Source organism: Anabrus simplex, chromosome 7 (assembly GCF_040414725.1).
Source record: "Anabrus simplex isolate iqAnaSimp1 chromosome 7, ASM4041472v1, whole genome shotgun sequence".
Lineage (NCBI taxonomy): Eukaryota > Metazoa > Arthropoda > Insecta > Orthoptera > Tettigoniidae > Anabrus > Anabrus simplex.
In genome coordinates, this window is record NC_090271.1 from 247,276,705 (window position 1) to 247,298,374 (window position 21,670).

The 21,670-nt window shown below is 38.7% G+C and overlaps 1 protein-coding gene across 2 annotated transcripts in view; it reads right to left on the reverse strand.

Annotated features, from left to right (window-relative positions):
• Positions 1–1,875: 1,875 nt before the first annotated feature.
• The window catches only part of LOC136877534 (transcription initiation protein SPT3 homolog), an 81,183-nt gene continuing 61,388 nt past the window's right edge, over positions 1,876–21,670 (reverse strand). For both annotated transcript variants that reach the window (XM_067151656.2, XM_067151657.2), the window contains exons 5-7: positions 19,613–19,779; positions 17,408–17,561; positions 1,876–2,452 (exon numbers count right to left, since the gene is read on the reverse strand). In XM_067151656.2, the coding sequence (XP_067007757.1) occupies positions 17,424–17,561; positions 19,613–19,779 (305 nt within the window). In that variant the 3' untranslated portion in view covers positions 1,876–2,452; positions 17,408–17,423. The remainder of the gene's footprint in view (positions 2,453–17,407; positions 17,562–19,612; positions 19,780–21,670) is intronic.

A 21,670-nucleotide genomic window follows, 5' to 3' on the forward strand; every position in this document is an offset into this window, starting at 1 on the left:
AACAATTTATTCTTACACATTCTACATTGAGCAAAGTTATTGTCATTGATATCATACAATGTCCATATATAACTTGTTTTCCTTCTTTTCACTGAAAGCTCCATTTTAATGTCACAATATTGCAATACTAACAACAACCGCTGCAAATTAAAAAGTAACTGTTCATCAGCTGTCAAAACAAAGGAACAAAAGTGTATATTTTTGTGAGTGCTCTCTATTGGATATCGGTGGTGATTCGATAAGGTGACAGGCAAGAATCTGGGTAGCAGGTACAGAACAGCTCTCCTATTAGCTGCATGGCAGCAACCACAGCTAAGCGGGAAGGTCGACTGCAATCTCAGGCTCTCAGCTGAGTGACTCTTGTGCATGGCACTGTGACTCGATAAGGTGACAGATGGGCTTCTGTGTAGCAGGTATAAGAATTGCTCTCCTATTGGTTGCATGGCAGCAATCACAGCTAAGCCAGAAAATCGACTGCAATTGGTGGACTGGTATCAGTCCCAGGCTCTCAGCTGAGTCAATTCTTGTGCGTGGCACTGTATCAAGAGCGCTAGTAGCAGCGTCACACAGTAACAGGTCTTAATGCAGCCACTCAAGTTTGCAGCTATGAGAATGTCTATAAATACTCCAAAAACAGTTCACTTCAATTGCTTAAATCTGCATTCGGCACATTTTTAATATATGTTTTTAATCAATTTAATACACGTTCTACAGTCACTCATTCAACAAGATGGAAAAACTGTAAATCACAGATATTTCTCTCCATCAATCACATATTGTGATTGCCACTGTTTGGTATCTGTGCCTAAATAACAGTTTGTGATTGTGATGCACATCTCTACAGCTGTAATAATAATAATAATGTTATTGGCTTTACGTCCCACTAACTACTTTTTCGGTTTTTGGAGATGCTGAGGTGCCACTGGAATTTTGTCCTGCAGGAGTTCTTTTATGTGTCAGTAAATCTACCGACACGATGCTGACGTATTTGAGCACCTTCAAATACAACCGGACTGAGCCAGAATCAAACCTGCCAAGTTGGTGTCAGAAGACCAGCGCCTCAATCGTCTGAGCCACTCAGCCCTGCATCTACAGCTGTTGAATCGTGCATGGCAGAGGAGACAGACAGCAAACAAGACGGTCGAGGTGGTCCCACAGGTTTTGAATTCAGTTGAGACTGGGGCTGTTTGGGGAGCCAGGGATGAACTTCATAGTCTTCATCGTGCTCTTCCAGTTATGTGTGGATACTTCTAGCCATGGGGCAAGGCATATTATCATGCTGGAATTAAAGACAATCATCTTGTATGGGTGGAAATAAATCACAAAGGATCGATTCATAACCAAATCGATCAAGAGTGCCTCCCACACGGATGATGTGACCTAGAAAATACCATGAAAACATTCCCCAGACCATAAGATTGCCCCCATCATCTTGTGTTCGACTAGGAATGGTTGCATGGCGTTGGTTTTCCGATGTTTCTTGCTGGACACACCGATGTCCATTCGTACCATTAGGATGAAAATGTGACTTGTTGGATAAGGCTACCTGTTGCCAATTAGCAGTGGTCCAGTCGCCATACTGTCAATCAGATTGCAGTTGTTTTTGTCAATGCACCTGTGTTAGCATGGGTGCAGTCACCCTCCATCTAATTCAGAGTCCCATTCACAGAAGGGGCTGCTAAACTGCTATAGTAGAAATGTGTCTGGATGCTCCCTGGTTCGTTTGGATGTTGAGCTGTTCGACTGTAGCCTGTTGGTTGGCCATCACGCGCTGTCGTAGTCCACCTCGGACATCAAAGGCGCCTGGAGCTCTGCAGTTTCCACAACAGTTATTCCCAAAGGTGCTATTTGACATCTTCACCACAGAGGCGCATGGAATTCAGTTAAATCACTGCCCTGACCTACGACAGCAGGAAGTGTAATGTGTACAGCCAGCCTGCCAGTCACATTATATACCCGCTTCACCAGTCCACGTCATGGGCTAGCGCAGATGGCACTTCTAACAGGTGGTCTTAATAATGTAATTCAACTGTATATATCAATGTATTACATATTGTATAAAGAAAATCTCAACCAAAGAAGAACATGAATTTCTGGATTTTTTACTTTTAAAACAGTATAATATCACAAAATTCTATAGCCTTCAGATCAACTGCCTGAATGTTTCCTGAATGTAGAGGCTCTCTTAAATATAACTGGTATTAGTCATCATTATTATTGTAAGCGAGGCCACATATTTTCTCCAATTTCTTAAGATTCTCACAGTAGACTGATTCAACAGTCAACTACTCTATAAGCAGAAAAAGAAGACACATTTAGGTATATGTATGGTAATACAGCAATCAGCGTGGACTTGATCAACTGACTTTAGGAGAATCAGTCTCTTGCAAGTAAATCAGGTTCAGCTTGATGACAAGCATTGGCTTTTCTTCTATAACTGAGAACATCAAACCTGTAAAATAATATAAATTATTGTATATGAATTATTTTGTTCACAGCTGTGAATATAATATACAAACATAATTCTATATTTTGTGCATACAACAAAATAGACAAAAATATGTCAATTACTATTTACATACTATATATTTACAACCCTGGCTATCCAATTTAATGGATAGCATATGGTGAACGGTTAATTGAAAACAAAACCCTATTATTCACAATATGAAGTTGATATTGACTGATACATGTTTAAATTCCAGTTGGCTGTTTATTTAGAAACAGCATGATATGAAAACCATTTGAAGGGATGTAGAATCTTGACAAATTAGTCCTTGCATGTACGATAAGATATACAGGTATTTAACACATTCCAGTCTAAGTGTGAGCATAGCCCACAGCAGCACAAATTATGTTGCAGTCATGTTGCAAACATAGCCCGCAGTGGGCTTTGACAAGACATTAAAAATCGGGAACAAACCATGCATGCGATTGGAGTGATGTATTAGATTCCATAAAGCTTTAGTCAATCAGTAGGCAGCAGTACTACTGCTCAAGGCAATGATGTATGATATTTTAGGAACATTTCCATCTTATCTTCGACACTGATTTCAAACATGGTTGCACAACATGAAGATGTATCACATGCAAGTGTAACTGTACTCATAAAATCCTTACAGCTAAGTAAATATTTACTGCGTTGTTTATTCATAGTGTTTGCCATTAAAAACCAATAATTATTCAACCGAAGCAACATAAATATGTATAACATCCATTGGTTGAATTTATTTTATTTTAAGCAAAACACTGTCATTATTTACAAAAAAAAAAAAAAAAACACCGGGCGAGTTGGCCGTGCGCGTAGAGGCGCGCGGCTGTGAGCTTGCATCCGGGAGATAGTAGGTTCGAATCCCACTATCGGCAGCCCTGAAAATGGTTTTCCGTAGTTTCCCATTTTCACACCAGGCAAATGCTGGGGTCTCCTGCCCAAACGCCAACCTCACCTTCCCGAGATGAAAAAACCTGTTCCCAGCCCTGTTGACAGAGTCACGGCGGTATAACCGTTACATCCATTATGGAGGAAATGCTGTGATTTCAGCTAGTCCATTAGCTGAGAGGTGGCAGCCCCACCAATGGTCTTACTTCCTTCAGGCTAGCAACCCGTCGGAAGGACATTTGTTTGCTTTCAAGTCTTGCAAAAAGTAAAATGCAAGACCGTAACGGGTCACATGGCCCAATACTTGGAAGGAAGATGATGATGATGCAAATGCTGGGGCTGTACCTTAATTAAGGCCACGGTCGCTTCCTTCCAACTCCTAGGCCTTTCCTATCCCATCGTCGCCATAAGACCTATCTGTGTCGGTGCGATGTAAAGCCCCTAGCAAAAAAAAAAAAAAAGATAAATATATTAAAAAAACAGTAAATAATCTGTGTATGCTGTGTCTGACATTTGAACTTATGAATTCAAAAACAATTTTTTAAATGTTATTGTTTATTTACATCCCAATAACTACTATTTGACAGTTTTTGGAGACTCTGAAGTGCCAGAATTTTGTCCCGCAGGAGTTTTTTTATGTGCCAGTAAATTTACCGACACAAGGCTGACATATTTGAGCACCTTCAAGTACCACCAGACTGAGCCAGGATAAAAACCGCCAAGTTGGGTTCATATGACCAATACCTCAACCGTCTGAGCCACTCAGCTCGGCAAATTAAAAAACATCCTAAGTCCACATTTTTGCGAAAGTGTAACTTGGAATGCAGCTAGTAGGTACAGATCATGTCCTAACTCCAAATGGAAAGCACAATACTATTTTTTTTTTGCTAGTTGCTTTACGTCACACCGACACAGATGGGTCTTATGGCGACAATGGGATAGGAAAGGGCTAGGAATGGGAAGGAAGCGGCTGTGGCCTTAATTAAGGTACAGTCCCAGCATTTGCCTGGTGTGAAAATGGGAAACCACGGAAAACTATTTTCAGGGCTGCCGACAGTGAGGTCCGAACTCACTATCTTCCGGATGCAAGCTCACAGTTGCGCACCCCTAATCGCATGGCCAACTCGCCCGGTCACAATACTATTGCATTTGATTTTATGTATAATTGAAGAAAGCCCAAATGGAAGAAGTAGGCACAGTTTTGAAATAACTATAGAGCTCCAACTCAGAATAATGTGGATGTAGAGACATTGTGTTGTGACTTCGAACAAAATATTCCTTTCCCCATTTACAGGTTGGTGAAGTGTTTTACTCATGGCAGAGTGGTTGTATAATTTTTGTATACACAGCTGTAAAAAAAAAAAACCCGGCTATTAGGTGTATGCAGCCTGAAATTGAAGCACACAGGGGTGTAAATGAAGTTTTTATCATGCTTGTTTCACTATTTTGAAAACCTCTTATACAGGGTCTCGCCAGCCCCGTGGTGTAGGGGTAGCGTCCCTGCCTCTTACCCGGAGGCCCCGGATTCGATTCCTGGCCAGGGAAGTGTATTATTCCCTATACTATTCATCTTAGTCATGGACGAAATTCATAAGAACATTAACCCTCTCCCGCACATAGCGTAGTAATGCGTAGCGAGAAAGCTTAGGGCCTCCCGCCCATAGCGTAGTAAAGCGTACTTGTATTTCTAGTCGCATGTATGTGCCATCTATCGGCCGATAGACAAATATAACTTACTCTTACTAGCATGTGCACTTCCTAGAGACCAAAGATATTAGTTTTCTTCTTTTAAAACCTTAGCAGGCATATTAGAACACGAAATACGGAAGGCAGTGACATACTTTAAACAAACATGTCGACGCTTAATACGCGTGAAAGTATTTTATGCGATAACGACAAAGAACGTTTGGTAAACGATAATTCTGACTGTGAAACTGTTAGTAGTGGCTTAAGTGAACTCAGTGAAGTGGAAAGTGAAAATGAAAGTGACAACATTTCAGGAAATGATGACGTACACATGCGTAATGACATAGATTGTAGGCCTAACTTTCAGTGGACAAATACATTGTCTTACGTTGAACCGGCGGATTTTACTGAAGAGGTAGGACCTTGCCATTCTCTTCGTGTGGGTAGTACAGCATTAGAGTATTTCTTCCTTCTATTTGATGAAGACATTTTCGATTACATTTTTATAAATGTCTGCATTATCATAATGATGGCTGAAAAGAATTGCTTTAATTCTGGCGAAAACATGCATTTTAATATGAGCGCGAAAGGATTAAACAGAGATTGGGAAGACAGGCAACAAAAGCCAAGTTGTTTGCAGATGATATAGTGATATGGGGTGAGGATGAAACGGAAGTGCAAAAACAAGTAGATTTATGGAATCAAGAGACAAAAGCACAAGGAAGGAAGGAAGGAAGGAAGGAAGGAAGGAAGGAAGGAAGGAAGGAAGGAAGGAAGGAAGGAAGGAAGGAAGGAAGAGAAAACTGAACGCTAAAATTCTGGAAGTGGTTAAAAGTTTCAAGTACTTGGGAAGTGTGATCACAGAAGATGGAAAGATAACTGAGGAAATTGGGAAAAGAATACAACAAGCAAACAGTTTCTACCAGAGTGTTAAGGGGTATTTTGGAACCAAGATGTCCCGAGGAAATGTAAGAAAGTATTATATTCAACCTATTATGAACCTATACTAACCTATGCAGCTGGATCCTGCACTACAAAAAAATGAGAGGAGAGTAGAATACAGGCAGCGGAGATGAAATTCCTCAGAGGCATCAAGGGCAAGACCAGAAAGGATAAAATTAGAAATGAAGAGATAAGGGGAAGGACAGGAATCGTGAAATTTCAAGACAGGATAGAAACAACAAAGCTAAAGTGGTATGGGACATAATGATGAGAATGAGAGAAGAGAGAGTGCCAAATAAAGCTTTTTCAGAGAAGTTAACAGGAAAGAAACCATGACGAAGACCCCGAAAGAGGTGGATTCAGTGTGGGAGTGCATAGAGAAGAGGGGAGGAAAACCAGAAGATGTACTTAAAAACGGAGAAGAGTGGTGGAGAGACAGGCAGCGATGGAGGTCCTTGATTCACAACCCGACCTGGGAAGCTGGAAACAGGAATTGAAGATGATCATGATTTCTGTATTTTTTTGTTGTAGTAAGCCATATATTTCAAAAATGTCCCAACTCCACCCAATAATTATGGTATTATTAGCTAACCCATAGATAAATAGAACTTATGACCTCTATAGATGCACTGCTAGGGTACTGCTTCATAACATACAAAAATTGTAAATAGCTCATATCAGTGATAAATATTGACATTTTTTCTTTCTCCTGAAAAATTTACTGTAATGGAGTTCAGTCATTTTTGAACTCACAAGTTCTTTTGTATACTGCAAAAACAAGCTTGCAAATAACTATAATACAGAAGTTGTGCAGAAAATGAAGTCTGAAATACCTTAAAAACCCAGTTGAACATGATTGGTATGGATTCCAAAATCTAGACAAGAATGTGTTATGCAAATATGGGCAAAGATAATTTTTTGTGAAATTCAAATGAGACTAAAAGAGTTTGATTTACACAGAGGCCATGGCTTCTTGGAGATGGGCGGGAGCAAACTATGAACTGTGACAGCTGGTGACTTGAATGGCAGAACATGATTTCCACCACCAATTATGCAGAAGGAAAACCTATCGTGCAGCTGATACAGACTGTGTGTGCGACATCATTGCAATCAACCTTGTGAGCGATATCGCATTCTAAAGTGCCCCAAAAGAGGGATCTTCGTAATAAAATTCTGGCTGGAGGAGTAATTTTAGTCTAACATAGAATTCTAAGTCCTAGCAAAACTCCTTATGGATTTCAGTATTGTAAAATTAAAATAATGTTAATTGCGGTATGTGCTGATTATTTACAATAGCCTAATAGAACTTGTATATGGCGATATGGCCGCATTAAAGTTGTTATTATTATTATTATTATTATTATTATTATTATTATTATTATTATTATTATTATTATTATTATTATTATAGTGAAACCTCATTAATGCGATCCTCATTAACACATTTCCCCACCTAGCATGTAGTAAATTCTAGGTCTCCATTCACATTGTATTCGTTGTCGGCTGTAACTCGATCTTTGTAAATATAACTTCTTCCAACATAAAGTGAGGAGTTCAACTCAGTTTATGGATGTGTTTGTGATGACTAAACAGACCAATCTTGTATTAAAATATACGCCCACACAAATCACACTGAATGGATGCAGGAGGGTGGGTTAGTAATTGACGGAGCTTTCTTGCTTGTCGCTTGGCCTCTTGATGTCTGTGGCATTCTGTTTTGAACAAGTTGACAGCGGTGGATGTAGTGTTCCACCACAGTGAATGGTCCACAGCACATACTTCCCATATCTGTATATTTTGACACATGTGTGATAAACTGATATAAGTTGAAAACAATACTCTCTCACCCATGGGTAAATAATGAAAGTATCGAGCTCGAATTATCATTATTATTACTATTTTATGATTATGATTTGTGGGTTACTGTAGTCACGTCCTAGTTTGTGAACGATGGGCAACGGCTGAGTGGCCTAGTAAGTGGTCCTCAGAGTCGGGATACCAGTTGCTATGGAATGGGAGTGGGCATCTCGGACATATTCTGAGTCATGGCCCTTCTTGTGCTCAGGCGGCTAGGACTATACAATTCACCCGTTAGAGGAGAGATCCTCACTTGGACTATGTGCAAGTAGGGTAGCATCCTGCTTCATGAATTTACCGAGCTCAGAACATTTTAAGCAAGCCTCGGACCTACGGGAGTAATGGAGTTCAACTCCCATTTGACAGGTGAGGGACTCCTTAGAAACAACTTGGCGAACGAAATGGAATTCGATGGGGAGCTATCAATATTAATGGGGCTTATGGAAGAAAGAAGGTAGAACTGGCTGAGTCAGCAAAGAGGATGCATCTGGATGTGCTAGGAGTAAGTGGTATTCGGGTAAGGGGAGATAATGAGGAAGAGATAGGAGATTATAAAGTGTACGTGACGGGTGTTAGAAAGGGAAGGGCAGAGTCTGGGATAGGGCTCTTTATCAGGAATACCACTGCATGCAACATAGTTTCTGTTAGGCATGTAAATGAGCGAATGATGTGGGTAGATTTGTCAGTTGAAGGAATTAGGACAAGAATTGTGTCCGTGTATTCACCATGTGAGGGTGCAGATGAGGATGAAGTTGACAAGTTTTATGAAGCATTGAGTGACATCATGGCCAGGGTCAACAGTAAGGATAGAATAGTGCTAATGGGCGATTTCAATGTGAGAGTTGGGAATAGAACTGACGGATACAAAAAGTGGGGAAGATATGGAAGCTAATGGGAATGGGAACCGTTTGCTGGACTTCTGTGCTAGTATGGGTTTAGCTGTTCCGAATACATTCTTCAAGCATAAGGCTGTTCACCGCTACACATGGGAGGCTAGAGGTACCAGATCCATAATAGACTATACCTTAACAGACTTTGAATTCAGAAAATCTGTTAGGAATGTATGAGTTTTTCGCAGATTTTTCGATGATACAGACCGCTATCTGATCTGTAGTGAACTACGTATCTCTAGGCCTAGGGTAGAGAAAGTGAAATCTGTCTGCAAACGAATAAGGGTAGAAAATCTCCAGGACGAGGAAATTAGACAGAAGTAAATGGATATGATTAGTGAGAAGTTTCGAACAGTAGACAGTAAGCAGGTTCAGGATATAGAAAGTGAATGGGTGGCATACAGGGATGCTGTAGTAGAAACAGCAAGGGAATGCCTAGGAACAACTGTGTGTAAAGGTGGGAAAAGGCGAACATCTTGGTGGAATGATGAAGTGAGAGCAGCTTGTAAACGTAAAAAGAAGGCTTATTAGAAATGGCTCCAAACAAGGGGCGAGGCAGACAGGGATTTGTATGTAGATGAAAGAAACAGAGCGAAACAAATAGTTGTTGAATCCAAAAAGAAGTCATGGGAAGATTTTGGTAATAACCTGGAAAGGCTACGCCAACCTTTCTGGACAGTAATAAACAATCTTAGGAAGGGAGGCAAAAAAGGAAACTAACAGTGTTTTGAGCAATTCAGGTGAACTCATAATAGATCCCAGGGAATCACTGGAGAGGTGGAGGGAATATTTTGAACATCTTCTCAATGTAAAAGGAAATCATCCTGGTGGTATTGCTAACAGCCAAGCTCATGGGGAGGAGGAAAATGATGTTGGTGAAATTATGCTTGAGGAAGTGGAAAGGATGGTAAATAAACTCCATTGTCATAAGGCAGCAGGAATAGATGAAATTAGACCTGAAATGGTGAAGTATAGTGGGAAGGCAGGGATGAAATGGCTTCATAGAGTAGTAAAATTAGCGTGGAGTGTTGGTAAGGCACCTTCAGATTGGACAAAAGCAGTAATTACACCCATCTATAAGCAAGGGAACAGGAAGGATTGCAACAACAACTATTGGGGTGTCTCATTGATTAGTATACCAGGCTAAGTATTCAGTGGCATCTTGGAAGGGAGGGTGCGATCAGTCGTAGAGAGGAAGTTGGATGAAAACCATTGTGGTTTCAGACCACAGAGAGGCTGTCAGGATCAGATTTTCAGTATGCGCCAGGTAATTGAAAAATGCTACGAGAGGAATAGGCAGTTGTGTTTATGTTTCGTAGATCTAGAGAAAGCATATGGCAGGGTACCGAGGGAAAAGATGTCCACTATACAGGGGGACTATGGAATTAAAGGTAGATTATTAAATTCAATCAAGGGCATTTATGTTGACAATTGGGCTTCAATGATTGATGGTAGAATGAGTTCTTGGTTCAGGGTACTTACAGGGGTTAGACAAGGCTGTAATCTTTCACCTTTGCTGTTCATAGTTTACATGGACCATCTGTTGAAAGGTATAAAATGGCAGGGAGGGATTCAGTTAGGTGGAAATGTAGTAAGCAGTTTGGCCTATGCTGACGACTTGGTCTTAATGGCAGACTGTGCCAAAAGCCTGCAGTCTAATATCTTGGAACTTGAAAATAGGTGCAATGAGTATGGTGTGAAAATTAGCCTCACGAAGACTAAATTGATGTCAGTAGGTAAGAAATTCAACAGAATTGAATGTCGGATTGGTGATACAAAGCTAGAACAGGTCGATAATTTCAAGTATTTAGGTTGTATGTTCTCCCAGGATGGTAATATAGTAAGTGAGATTGAATCAAGGTGTAGTAAAGCTAATGCAGCGAGCTCGCAGTTGCGATCAGCAGTGTTCTGTAAGAAGGAAGTCAGCTTCCACACGAAACTATCTTTACATCGGTCTATTTTCAGACCAACTTTGCTTTACGGGAGGGAAAGCTGGGTGGACTCAGGATATCTTATTCATAGGTTAGAAGTAACAGACATGAAAGTAGCAAGAATGATTGCTGGTACAAACAGGTGGGAACAATGGCAGGAGGGTACTCGGAATGAGGAGATAAAGGCTAATTTAGGAATTAACTCTATGGATGAAGCTGTACGCATAAACCGGCTTCGGTGGTGGGGTCATGCGAGGCGAATGGAGGAGGATAGGTTACCTAGGAGAATAATGGACACTGCTATGGAGGGTAAGAGAAGTAGAGGGAGACCAAGGCGACGATGGTTAGATTCAGTTTCTAACGATTTAAAGATAAGAGGTATAGAACTAAATGAGGCCACAACACTAGTTGCAAATAGAGGATTGTGGCAATGTTTAGTAAATTCACAGATGCTTACAGACTGAATGCTGAAAGGCATAACAGTCTATAATGATAATGTATGTATGTATGTATGTATGTATGTATGTATGTATTTATGTATGTATGTATGTATGTATGTATGTATGTATGTATGTATGTATGATTATTACTAGTTGTAATGTATGGCTATGAAGTGTTTACACCCATTTAGTATTATTATTATTATTATTATTATTATTATTATTATTATTATTATTATTATTATTATTATTATTATTATTATTTACATAGTCGAATGATCACAGTGTTTTGAGGTTATGTCATGAAACATGCACCGTATATATGTCTATTGCAATGTATGTCTGGAATATGGGTTAGGTTATACTTATCTGTACCTATTAAATTATAGAAATTTAGGCAGTGGCTTTCTCAAGACTGTTATCACTAAAAATTAAATCAAACAAGATACATATTAATTTTTTTTTACTTATTTCTTCCAAAATCATTATCATGCATGCATTTTACAATACATGTAAAGACAAATGACAGCTATATAGCATTTTTCTCTCCCCTGAACAGAGTTGTGCCCTCTCTACTTTCTATACAGACATGTTTGTGTTGGCGAGCTACAGCCGAGGCCACCCTCGGCCCAGCTAAGACAGTTGGAGGTAGTGAACGTGCACAAAATCAAGCAGGTTTAAGATAAGTACATAAAACAATTTAAAATTCATCAAAGACTCAATAACAGACTTCCACATTCATATAATTTGTCACACTTGTTTATAATACCACCAATTCAAAATCCCTCAAAAGTTTGTAAAAAGTCGACAATATTGTATGTAAAAAATGATTTAATTGAATCTGAGGATGTTTTTGTAGAATGAAACATGTCATTCATTTACTTATAAGTGCATTTCTTTAAGGGTATGTTATAGTGTTCTAACTGTGTACTTAACAAGTATAAGTGTTATAAGGGTTACAATTAGTGTATCAAGAGACTGAAAAAGCTTAAAAGACACTGACAATAATAGTGTCAATCTTAACAAATCCAACAGAAAGAAAAAAAACAGACATTCCAAAACCTTCTGGTAAACAAGAGATATCTTCACATTTGAAGAAACAAATCATGCTCAAAATCACTGCTGTTTCTCCTACTGAAAACTGTGACTTTGGTGGCATCTTGACTACATGTAAACACAACATACATGTATAGCATTATCTCAGAACTGTACGCGGCAACTAAGCACTCTGCGTCCTGCCCGATCATCGCTGTGCTAACTGAACAGCAAGCAGTCTCTTCTCTAGAAAGTAAAATTTGATATAAAATCGATGCCTGGACCCAAGTATTCAATAATAGTTCTTTATAAAAACTTTCACTGGAGAGCTACTAACGATGCATAGTACAACTTCAAGTTACCGGTACTGAGAAAACATTTCTTCACTAAATTGATAACTTCTTTGGTAATGAAGATAAAAATCCGTAATTTCAGAAGCTTGTTATGAACACCTGGGGCTATGTTGTATTAAAATTTGCTTATGATCAGATTGTTGTATGCATTTTTAAAATGGAAGTGTGTCTGCAGAAGGTAAAAGAAATCAGGTTCTTTTTCTCTGTTAAAATATCTGAAGCTTTAAATTTACAAAGAAAATTCCAACATTCCAGTTTTCTAAGAACATTTTTATAATGAATTCTCCATACAGATTAACTCCTCAAGCATGACATTGTAAAAATCTGGGCTGCACCCACAGCATGCTTTGTTGCTAGTCCACTCCCAATGCTAAGTGCGGTATCGTATGAATTTAATTTCACTATAATTTCCAAACAGGCAGGCGAAAAATGATAAAAAAAATGCACAATAGCATATTATATAATAGAAACATGTGCTAATCCAATTATCCCTGGACAGCTGTAGGTCAATACCGTGACTTTGTATAGTAGTCACAACGTGTTTGGATTTCTCGGCGTATTATTACGAATTACATTGTCAGCATCAATATCTTCACTGGAAGTTATAGCAAACTGATCCTCTGTATTACTTTCATTGCCATTGTTAACAAGTAAATTAGCTATTTCTGCATCACCAACAACTCTGGCAGGACCTGCCATGTTTACAAACGAACTTGAAACGTGCAGAGTTTTTAAAAATAAATGACTATGAAGATATGCGACATCTCTTGGCAATAATAGAAAGCTTAGAGTAGAGCCGAAAGTTGCCTCTTCCTTCCATCTAACAATACAGCAAATAAAATTTAAGAAATCAGCACAGTGGGCATTTCCAATGTCGTGGAATACCACTGCGCCGTACACGCTGTGATCGTAGCAGACGAGTGCGCGCACTGTTGCGCCACACACACTGGGGAGGTTGAAGATATCTGAGGAAGATTTCCACACTTGATTCACCCTTTTGCGAATACTACATGAAACACTAAAACTTTTGTGTCAAATATGTCTAAATAATCTACAGTCGAGTTGTCTGACCCTGAGCACTAACAAAGCCCACATAGACTTACCTAAACTTAAAGGAAAGAATAATCAAATGGAAAGCAAGCTGATCAAGTACAGTCAAACCTGTCTGAACAACCACCCATACTAACAGACCACCCCCTCTAAAATACAGGTTTTTAAATGAACTGATTTAAAATCTAATAAGGATGATGCATTTTGTACCTCTATTTAAAGGCCACCTTGTTATGTATTACAGTTCAAATACAAATGTTTATTGAATAGTAAACAACAGTGATACAATCACGTTAGACTTCTTCCAATGGAGAAATCACTTTAATCATAACTTATAAGAGTCTCTGTGCTGACATTAACGAAAATCACTTCTTTCTTGCACACAATCAGAACAAAAAGGAACAAAAGTGTATTATTATACAAGAGCCCGACAATATAAGCACTATTATTCAGCTTTAGTTGAAAGATAATTTTCAGTTTAAAACTCAAACTATCCAAAAGTCAAGCAGTCTAAGAGCAGAAATATATGACAAACCTAGTCCTATAAGTCCACCAATAGATTACACTCCAATAATCTTCAGCTCATAAGTAAAACAAGTTGCACTATGGCCCGGAGTGAAACTCCCATGACAACCACTCCGTCCAGCTAGCTGGTATACAGTTTTACTCGACCATAAGTCGTCATGTCCGGCATCAAGTGCAAGGGTGTCGCTGGACCAACATGCCCATTTGCCTCGGTGAGGCGATCTGCTGTCCCTGCTGCATCTCCATATATATATATACACACACACACAGGATGGTGTGACGTGTCAGCCTACGTCACACCCAACTGCTTGAACGTTACCTGGAGCTCGCAGCCTATGCTGCACAAACAAGAACTATCACACACCTCTCTCCCCAACTACCGACCAGGCATTCGGCTTGATCTGACGTCTTTAAAAGACCACTTGGATGAATTACTGTACAGTAAAGACATCATAACATTCAACTGAAACTGGCAAGTCATCACCCACATTCTTTGAAATATTAGAGAAGCACTAATACATCCCTTTGTATTGAAAGGCATGTTATTAGTTTTACGTCCCACTAACTACTTTTATGGTGGAAATTCTAAGTTCCCAAGGAGGGAATTAGATATTTTTCCACCAATAGAGCATGTCAAAAAACAGATCAGATGTAAGGCTTTTCAGGTGTTTGCTGTATTAACCAGCGTTTCGTCTTAGGTCTGCCACTAGACTCGTCAGAGTGGGAGACGCTGGGTTGTATGCAGGTGAACTTATCAGAAGCCCTTTATAAGAGGCACAGTCTGATAACTGCATACGGGAGATAAAACTTCACAATGGAATTATTGCCCGCCTAGCAATTCCGAATGGAAATTCTAAGTTCCCATGGAGGGAATTAGATATTTTTCCACCAATAGAGCATGTCAAAAAACAGATCAGATGCAAGGCATTTCAGGCATTTGCTCTATTAACCAGCGTTTCATCTTAGGTCTGACACTAGACTCGTCAGAGTGGGAGACGCTGGGGTGTATGCAGGTGAACTTATCAGAAGCCCTATATAAGAGGCACAGTCTGATAACTGCATATGGGAGATAAAACTCCACAATGGAATTATAGCCCACCTAGCAATTCCGAATGAAAAATTCTAAGTTCCTAAGGAGGGAATTAGATATTTTTCCACCAACAGAGCACCCCAGCGTCTCCCACTCTGACGAGTCTAGTGTCAGACCTAAGATGAAACGCTGGTTAATAGAGCAAACGCCTGAAAAGCCTTACATCTGATCTGCTACTTTTATGGTTTCTGGAGACACCTTCTGAACGACAGGTCTGCATTCTTTGTTAACACGACTACAGTACTGCAACATACAGTATGACTGGATTAATTATTTGGGAAATCCCAATATTTAATATTAAAAACTTCATCATTGGTCCGTATTGAATGGAGATTAACATACAATAAAGAAGAGTGCAATTGATCCACCCTTTTCAATACAAAGTGCGTTGCTAATTCAAAATCACAACATTATTTATTTGGTACCGGTTTCGATGTCTTGGAGACCATCATCAGCCAAAATAGGACAAATGAACAAACATATACACATGCTGAAGTACAAACTAAAGACCCTTAATAATGATATAACATTGGATAGATAAGATACAAAGTGTGATGTAATATTTCTTTCTGCACTAGCAACAGTAATATGGATATTCTGCACAATTCTAACTTAGTTAACAAATCTAACCTGTTTACAAAGTCAGGTGTTTACAGGTTCCAGTGCAACGACTCTAACAGTTCCTATATTGTGCAATCTGGTATGAATTTTAAGACTAGTATGCAGAACATCTTAATGCAATCAGGTATAACAGGTTTGCTGCAGTAGGTCAGCACATTCATGGCTCTAAACATAAATTTAATGGAATAGATCAGGACTTAACGATATTGAACACGCGGAGAAAAGGCCTCTTGCTAGATACCACAGAAATCTGCTACATACATTTAGACCAATATTTCAACCCGAATTTGAACTTGAATGACATTTCCAAAAAGCCCAGAATCTTATTTGATGACTTTTATTCAGTTTTCAATAGTGTTAAACTTCCCAAAAACAGTTTAGTCTTTCAGATTTTACATAACACGTTGTGGCATTATCCTTCCCTACCACGCCTGCCTGACTCCGTCCCATCCATCACTCCTCTTCCCCTCCCTCCTGACCCACCCCTTCGCCTCCTTTAACCTTGTTCCATGCTTCTAGGAAGCCCCAGCTCTTAGTTCCTCTCTAGACTCCGCATTCACAACAGGCTGCTCAAGGTGAGTCCCCTACTAAAGCTTTTAATTTCTTACTCCCTTTTCCATTATCTTATTCCATTCTAAAGCTTTTCTTTTTCACACTTCAGGTTCCCCATTGGATCGAGAACTTTCTGGTTTTATAACGACTTTAATATCCATGTCTGTATCAAAATCCACTGGCTGAATTACATCACGGCTTAGTGTTTTACCTATGAAAGCTGATGCTACAAGTCACTACTAAGTATGTAATCTTATTGTCAACGTTCTACGGAGGAACAACATTTTACGTCAGTTTTTAGATGACAACATTCAAAACTATTTCCGTGGTTAAGAACGCCACACTTAAAACTCAAAACTTTACAAAGTGATCAAGACATATTCAAATATTTAAAAATATTTTTCACATTTGTTTTACAATTTGACCAACAAGTTCTTAACTTGTAAATATTTTAAGAATGACTTTCTCTTTAAGCACATCACACTTTGTATTTTATCTAACTGATGTTATATCATTATTAAGGTCTATAGTTTGTACTTCAATATGTGTATATCTTTGTTCATTTGTCCTATTTTGGCTGATGATGGTGTCCAAGACATCGAAACCAGTACCAAATAAATACTATTGTGATTCTGAATTAGCAACATACTTCATACTGAAAAAGGTGGATCAATTGCACTCTTCTTTACTGTATGTTAAAATCCCAATATTGCAAGTCAACTCAAATCCTATACGGTCCCTTCATGTTAGCCAGGCTGTGGGTCAGTGAATAGATTCCGAAGCGGTAAATAGTTCCTTAGTTTGTTGCTAGTTTTTGATGTCAGGAGCTTCAAAATGGCCTTAAAAATGATACAGGCATCTAACCGCAGTCGCACTGAATCCCGAATGTACTGATCGAACTGAAATTTGATATTCAGATTCATATAAGACAGTGTTTCCGGACACATGACCATATAACAATCTTTTCTTATTCAACATGTGGGGGATGTGCCCTGTAAGTTTGGCTGTACCTTATAGTTACATTCTGTATATGAATAAATAAAGTACTACGCTTACGTTTACACAGGAAATCCTAACATGTAAGTAATCGAGTATTTATATATTCAGGTACAGTTTTTGAGAATGGACTCCATGGACACAGTTGTGGTGACCAGTATCTTCTCAATGCTTCTTGGATTTCAGCAGGTGTTAGTGGTGGAGGTCCTCCAATCTGGAATCAGAAACAGAGATCAAGACTCTTCATCCTCTCACACTGCTTTTAACAAAGCAGCAATATATATTTATTGCATTTACTTCCACAATTTTCACACCACAATTTTGAGGTACCTATTTTAGATATTTTTCTACATTGTACATTCTACAATGTACATTGTACATTCTACATTTGTAAATAGTCTTGATTAGTTGAAAACTTTAAGAGGACAAATCCAATCTTCATATTTACTGGTAATTATCACTGTAACTCAACAATGAATAGCTGCAAAAACATGAATTCCTGTGAAGATTTATACAACATAACAATAAAAGTAAAAAAAAAGCACAAAACAAATTTCCCAGTAAGAAAAATGTAATGAAAGACTTGTTTGGTGCCATTCGCTGATTCCTACCATTGTTATGTGGCTGTTAATAGTTGGTGGGTGTGTGTTTACCGTTATGTTATGAGATGAAAATGAGTGGTCTTCAGGAGACTGCTGGTAGATAAAATTGCTATACAGCTAATTTTAAAATTAACGTAATTCTGTGTGTGAAAAAACAAACAAGGGAACCGAGCTAGAGAGAGAGAGAAATTGGTGTTTCAAAAGCATTTATTCAGCACTGGCAGAAAGAAAAGGAGTTGTTAATACAGTAGCTGCAAAAAGTTTTCACCATATGTTTTAGGGACCAGAGAGTCAGACATATCTGAATGATGCAAAACAGAGGAATCCAAGATGGAGACCAGTGATGACAAAAAATGAAATTTGTCAGAGTTTTTACAATACATTTAAATTAAGGTGGAAAAGGCTATGGGAAAAGTGAAAAATAGAAAGGCTTCAGGCCCAGATGATGCCCCCACTGAAGCTTGGAAGAGCATGAAGGACAGAGGAATCAAGTGGTTTACAGACCTTTCAATGACATAATGTTTAAGAGGAAAATTCCTCAGAACTGGAAAGAAAACATTATTATTTCCATATACTGGGTGGAAGGTAACTCATGCACAAAAGTAACACAGGTAATAGATCATGGAGTGTACATACCTCTATGAGTAAGTGTCAGAACAAATGCTGATTGGTTATTTGTCCAGTACCTCATTGCGTTTAGTGGTAAAAAAAAATAAATTAAAAAAAAAAAAAAGGTCATGATATGAATAGAAGCAAACAACGTGGCAATGCAGCTACGACGAAGCGAACGGGGCACAAGGTCGGCAGCCTCGTTGGGAGGGAAGACTGCCATGTGGTGTAATGACTGGCATGTGGTGTAATGTTTGTAACTTGAACATGACTAGTGTATAGCTAAACAAAAATCAAAGTCAAATCCCATGGCACAACAGCCCAAAAGGCCATGGCCTATCAAGCGACTGCTGCTCAGCCCAAAGGTCGTCAGATTACAAGGTGTTGTGAGTATATTAACTTAACCACTGTGGTTTGATTTTATAATGGTCCATATTGACTACAATCTCTACTCCAATAAATACACATTTGATATTTAAAATCAACCTTGTCAATATTTAAGAGTTATTTAATTAATTATTTGTTATCACCTAATACACGGTACATGTTTTGAAGACCTCATTGTCCACTTCCTCAGTTTTTTTTTTACACTACCAAGTATCTCTTGGACCCCTTTACTTATTATTAAACACCAAGCACCAAAAGCACCAAAGTTCTAAACAACTCTTCCTTGTTATATCTAATATGTGTCATCAAAAACAAAAGTATATCATAAAAGAACACTAAAACCACACTATTCTATTTACAATCTTCTTAAAATGACATCCTTGTCTATTACCAAAAAATATAATAAATTTATTACAATTTCACTTCTAGTGAAATTTCACTTTCTACTTCTAGTAAAATTTCACTAGAAGTAGAAAGGTTAGTCGTGGATTCAGCTAACATCAGACTGAAAATACAATATACATTAACAATCCCATGGCAGAAACCCTCAGTTCTGCTGCATACTGAGGTGGGTACCAGTCAGGGATTTGGAAAAAGCCAGTCAGGTAGTAGCTGAAAGCATCAACAGTCTCAGGTGCTGTATCTGGAGAGCAAAGATTTACTTTACCTGTTTCCCGCTCAGTTCCGCTGTATGTTGAGGTGGGTAGTAGCCAGGCATTCGGGTAAAGCCAGCCACATAATAGCTAAAAGCATCACCAGGCTGAGCTGCTGCATCTTGTCTCACCAACAGGGCTAGGTCCACAATTTGTGCCACAGTTTCATATGCCAAATAACCTGGCGACAAGAAATGCCTTCATTTGAAACTCTTTGTGCAAGAGTGCAGAAAAAGATAAAACATATGTCAACATTACAATAAGAAACACGTGAATAAAGTGTCTGCATTTTATTACAGCCTTCAATATAAAAATACCGTAGATGACCCTTTTAAGACATTCTGGAAGTGGAAGTTGTTCAGTTGGTTTTGCATGAAACTTAGGAGGATGCCAAGACATGAATACGACAATCAGATTAAAGCAGATGTAAAAAGCATTAGCAGAAGGAATTGAAGAGGTTAATACAGAATAGGATGGCATGGAGGAGTAGCATCAAAAAAATCATTATCAACAAACTAATATACATATCACAAAAAGCATATATAGTAATACACCTCCTTTACACTTTTTAAGGGACCAAGGAATACTGGTATAAAGGGGGGGGAATGTAAAACGGGGAAAGTGTAAATTGTGGGAAACAACTTGTACAGGTATATATAAAAATGCTCTGGAAAAGGAGGTAAATGTTAAACAAATGCATATTATTAATTTCTAGAGTATTTCAATCTCAGTCGATTTACTGTACTTACCTCAAATAAAGGTCCATGTAAGTTAATTACTGTACTGTATTAACTGTTGACTACACTGCCTTTGTAATTCTGCTCATCCATTGCCCAGGAGAAGGTTACCGGTAGCTGGTTAAAAATTTGTGTAATATATTCTTTTAATATACAGTAGTTACTTTCTTAGAATGGCTATAGAATTATCTAAGAGTCAATATTTTCTCTGAATGAAACATTTTAATTGCTACTATTGTACCAGTATTTACTCAGCAACCAATTCCTCCACACTTCTTTCCTCTGCAGTGATCACAGAATCATCTACCCGAAGAAAATCTTCAGTACTGCAGTCTGACTGCAACATTCTCCATACATCAGGTAGCAGGTCTTCTTCTTCTTCTGGCAGCTGAGATTCGGCATGATTCTTGTAAAATCCTGCTTTCAAGAAACAATTTGAGATGGCAGTCTGCTTCACGGCTTTCCAAGATTTTGCAATGAAGTGAAGCGCATCCAGGATTGAAATTTTAAATGATGATGGATCCTTTCCAGCATCCATAAGGAATAAAATTCGCTGCACAGGTTCTTCCTATAAAGTGACTTAAAGGAGTGAATAAACCCTAAATCCTAAGGTTGTAGCTTGCTTGTGCAATTAGTAGGCAGAAATTCTAACTGCACATTCCTCAAATTAACATCCATGGGATGTGCAGGACAACGGTCGATGAAAAGAAGGATCTTCCTATTTTGCGCACCCATTTTTTAATCCAGAGCAATTAACTGATGTCGGAAAAGATCTGAGGTCATCCAAGCAAAGCAGGCAGTTGGCAGTAGGTAACAATTGCACATACTTGAAGCAACGAGGCTTTTTAGACTTCCCTATCACATAGGGGTGGAGCTTCTCAGAGCCATCAGCATTGGCTCCCAACATCACTGTGAGCCTCATCTTGCTGTGTTTCCCACCATGGCATTTATCTCCTTTGAATGCCAAAGTCTTGCTGGGCAACAAACTGAAAAACAGTCCAGTTTCATCTAGGTTCTTCTTCTTCTTTTCTTCATGGGGCCTCTAAATATTAGTTCCTAATTAGCGTTGACCTCCAAGATCTTTTGCTACCATGTTTTTCCTTCATTCCCACCTAGATATACCCACTCCCTTCACAAAGCTACAGGTTGTTCTTATTGGGTCTTCTTGGATTTTTTCTCTCTCTTCACCTGGTAGTCCTAGAGTGGAGAGTCTGATTCTATCCAGCGCCTCACATTCGAAAAGTATGTGTTCAGCTGATTTCTCTGCTTCATTGCATTTCCTAAATATACTGTCTCTTATTACTCCAATTCTATATAGGTGTTTTTCCAGACGGC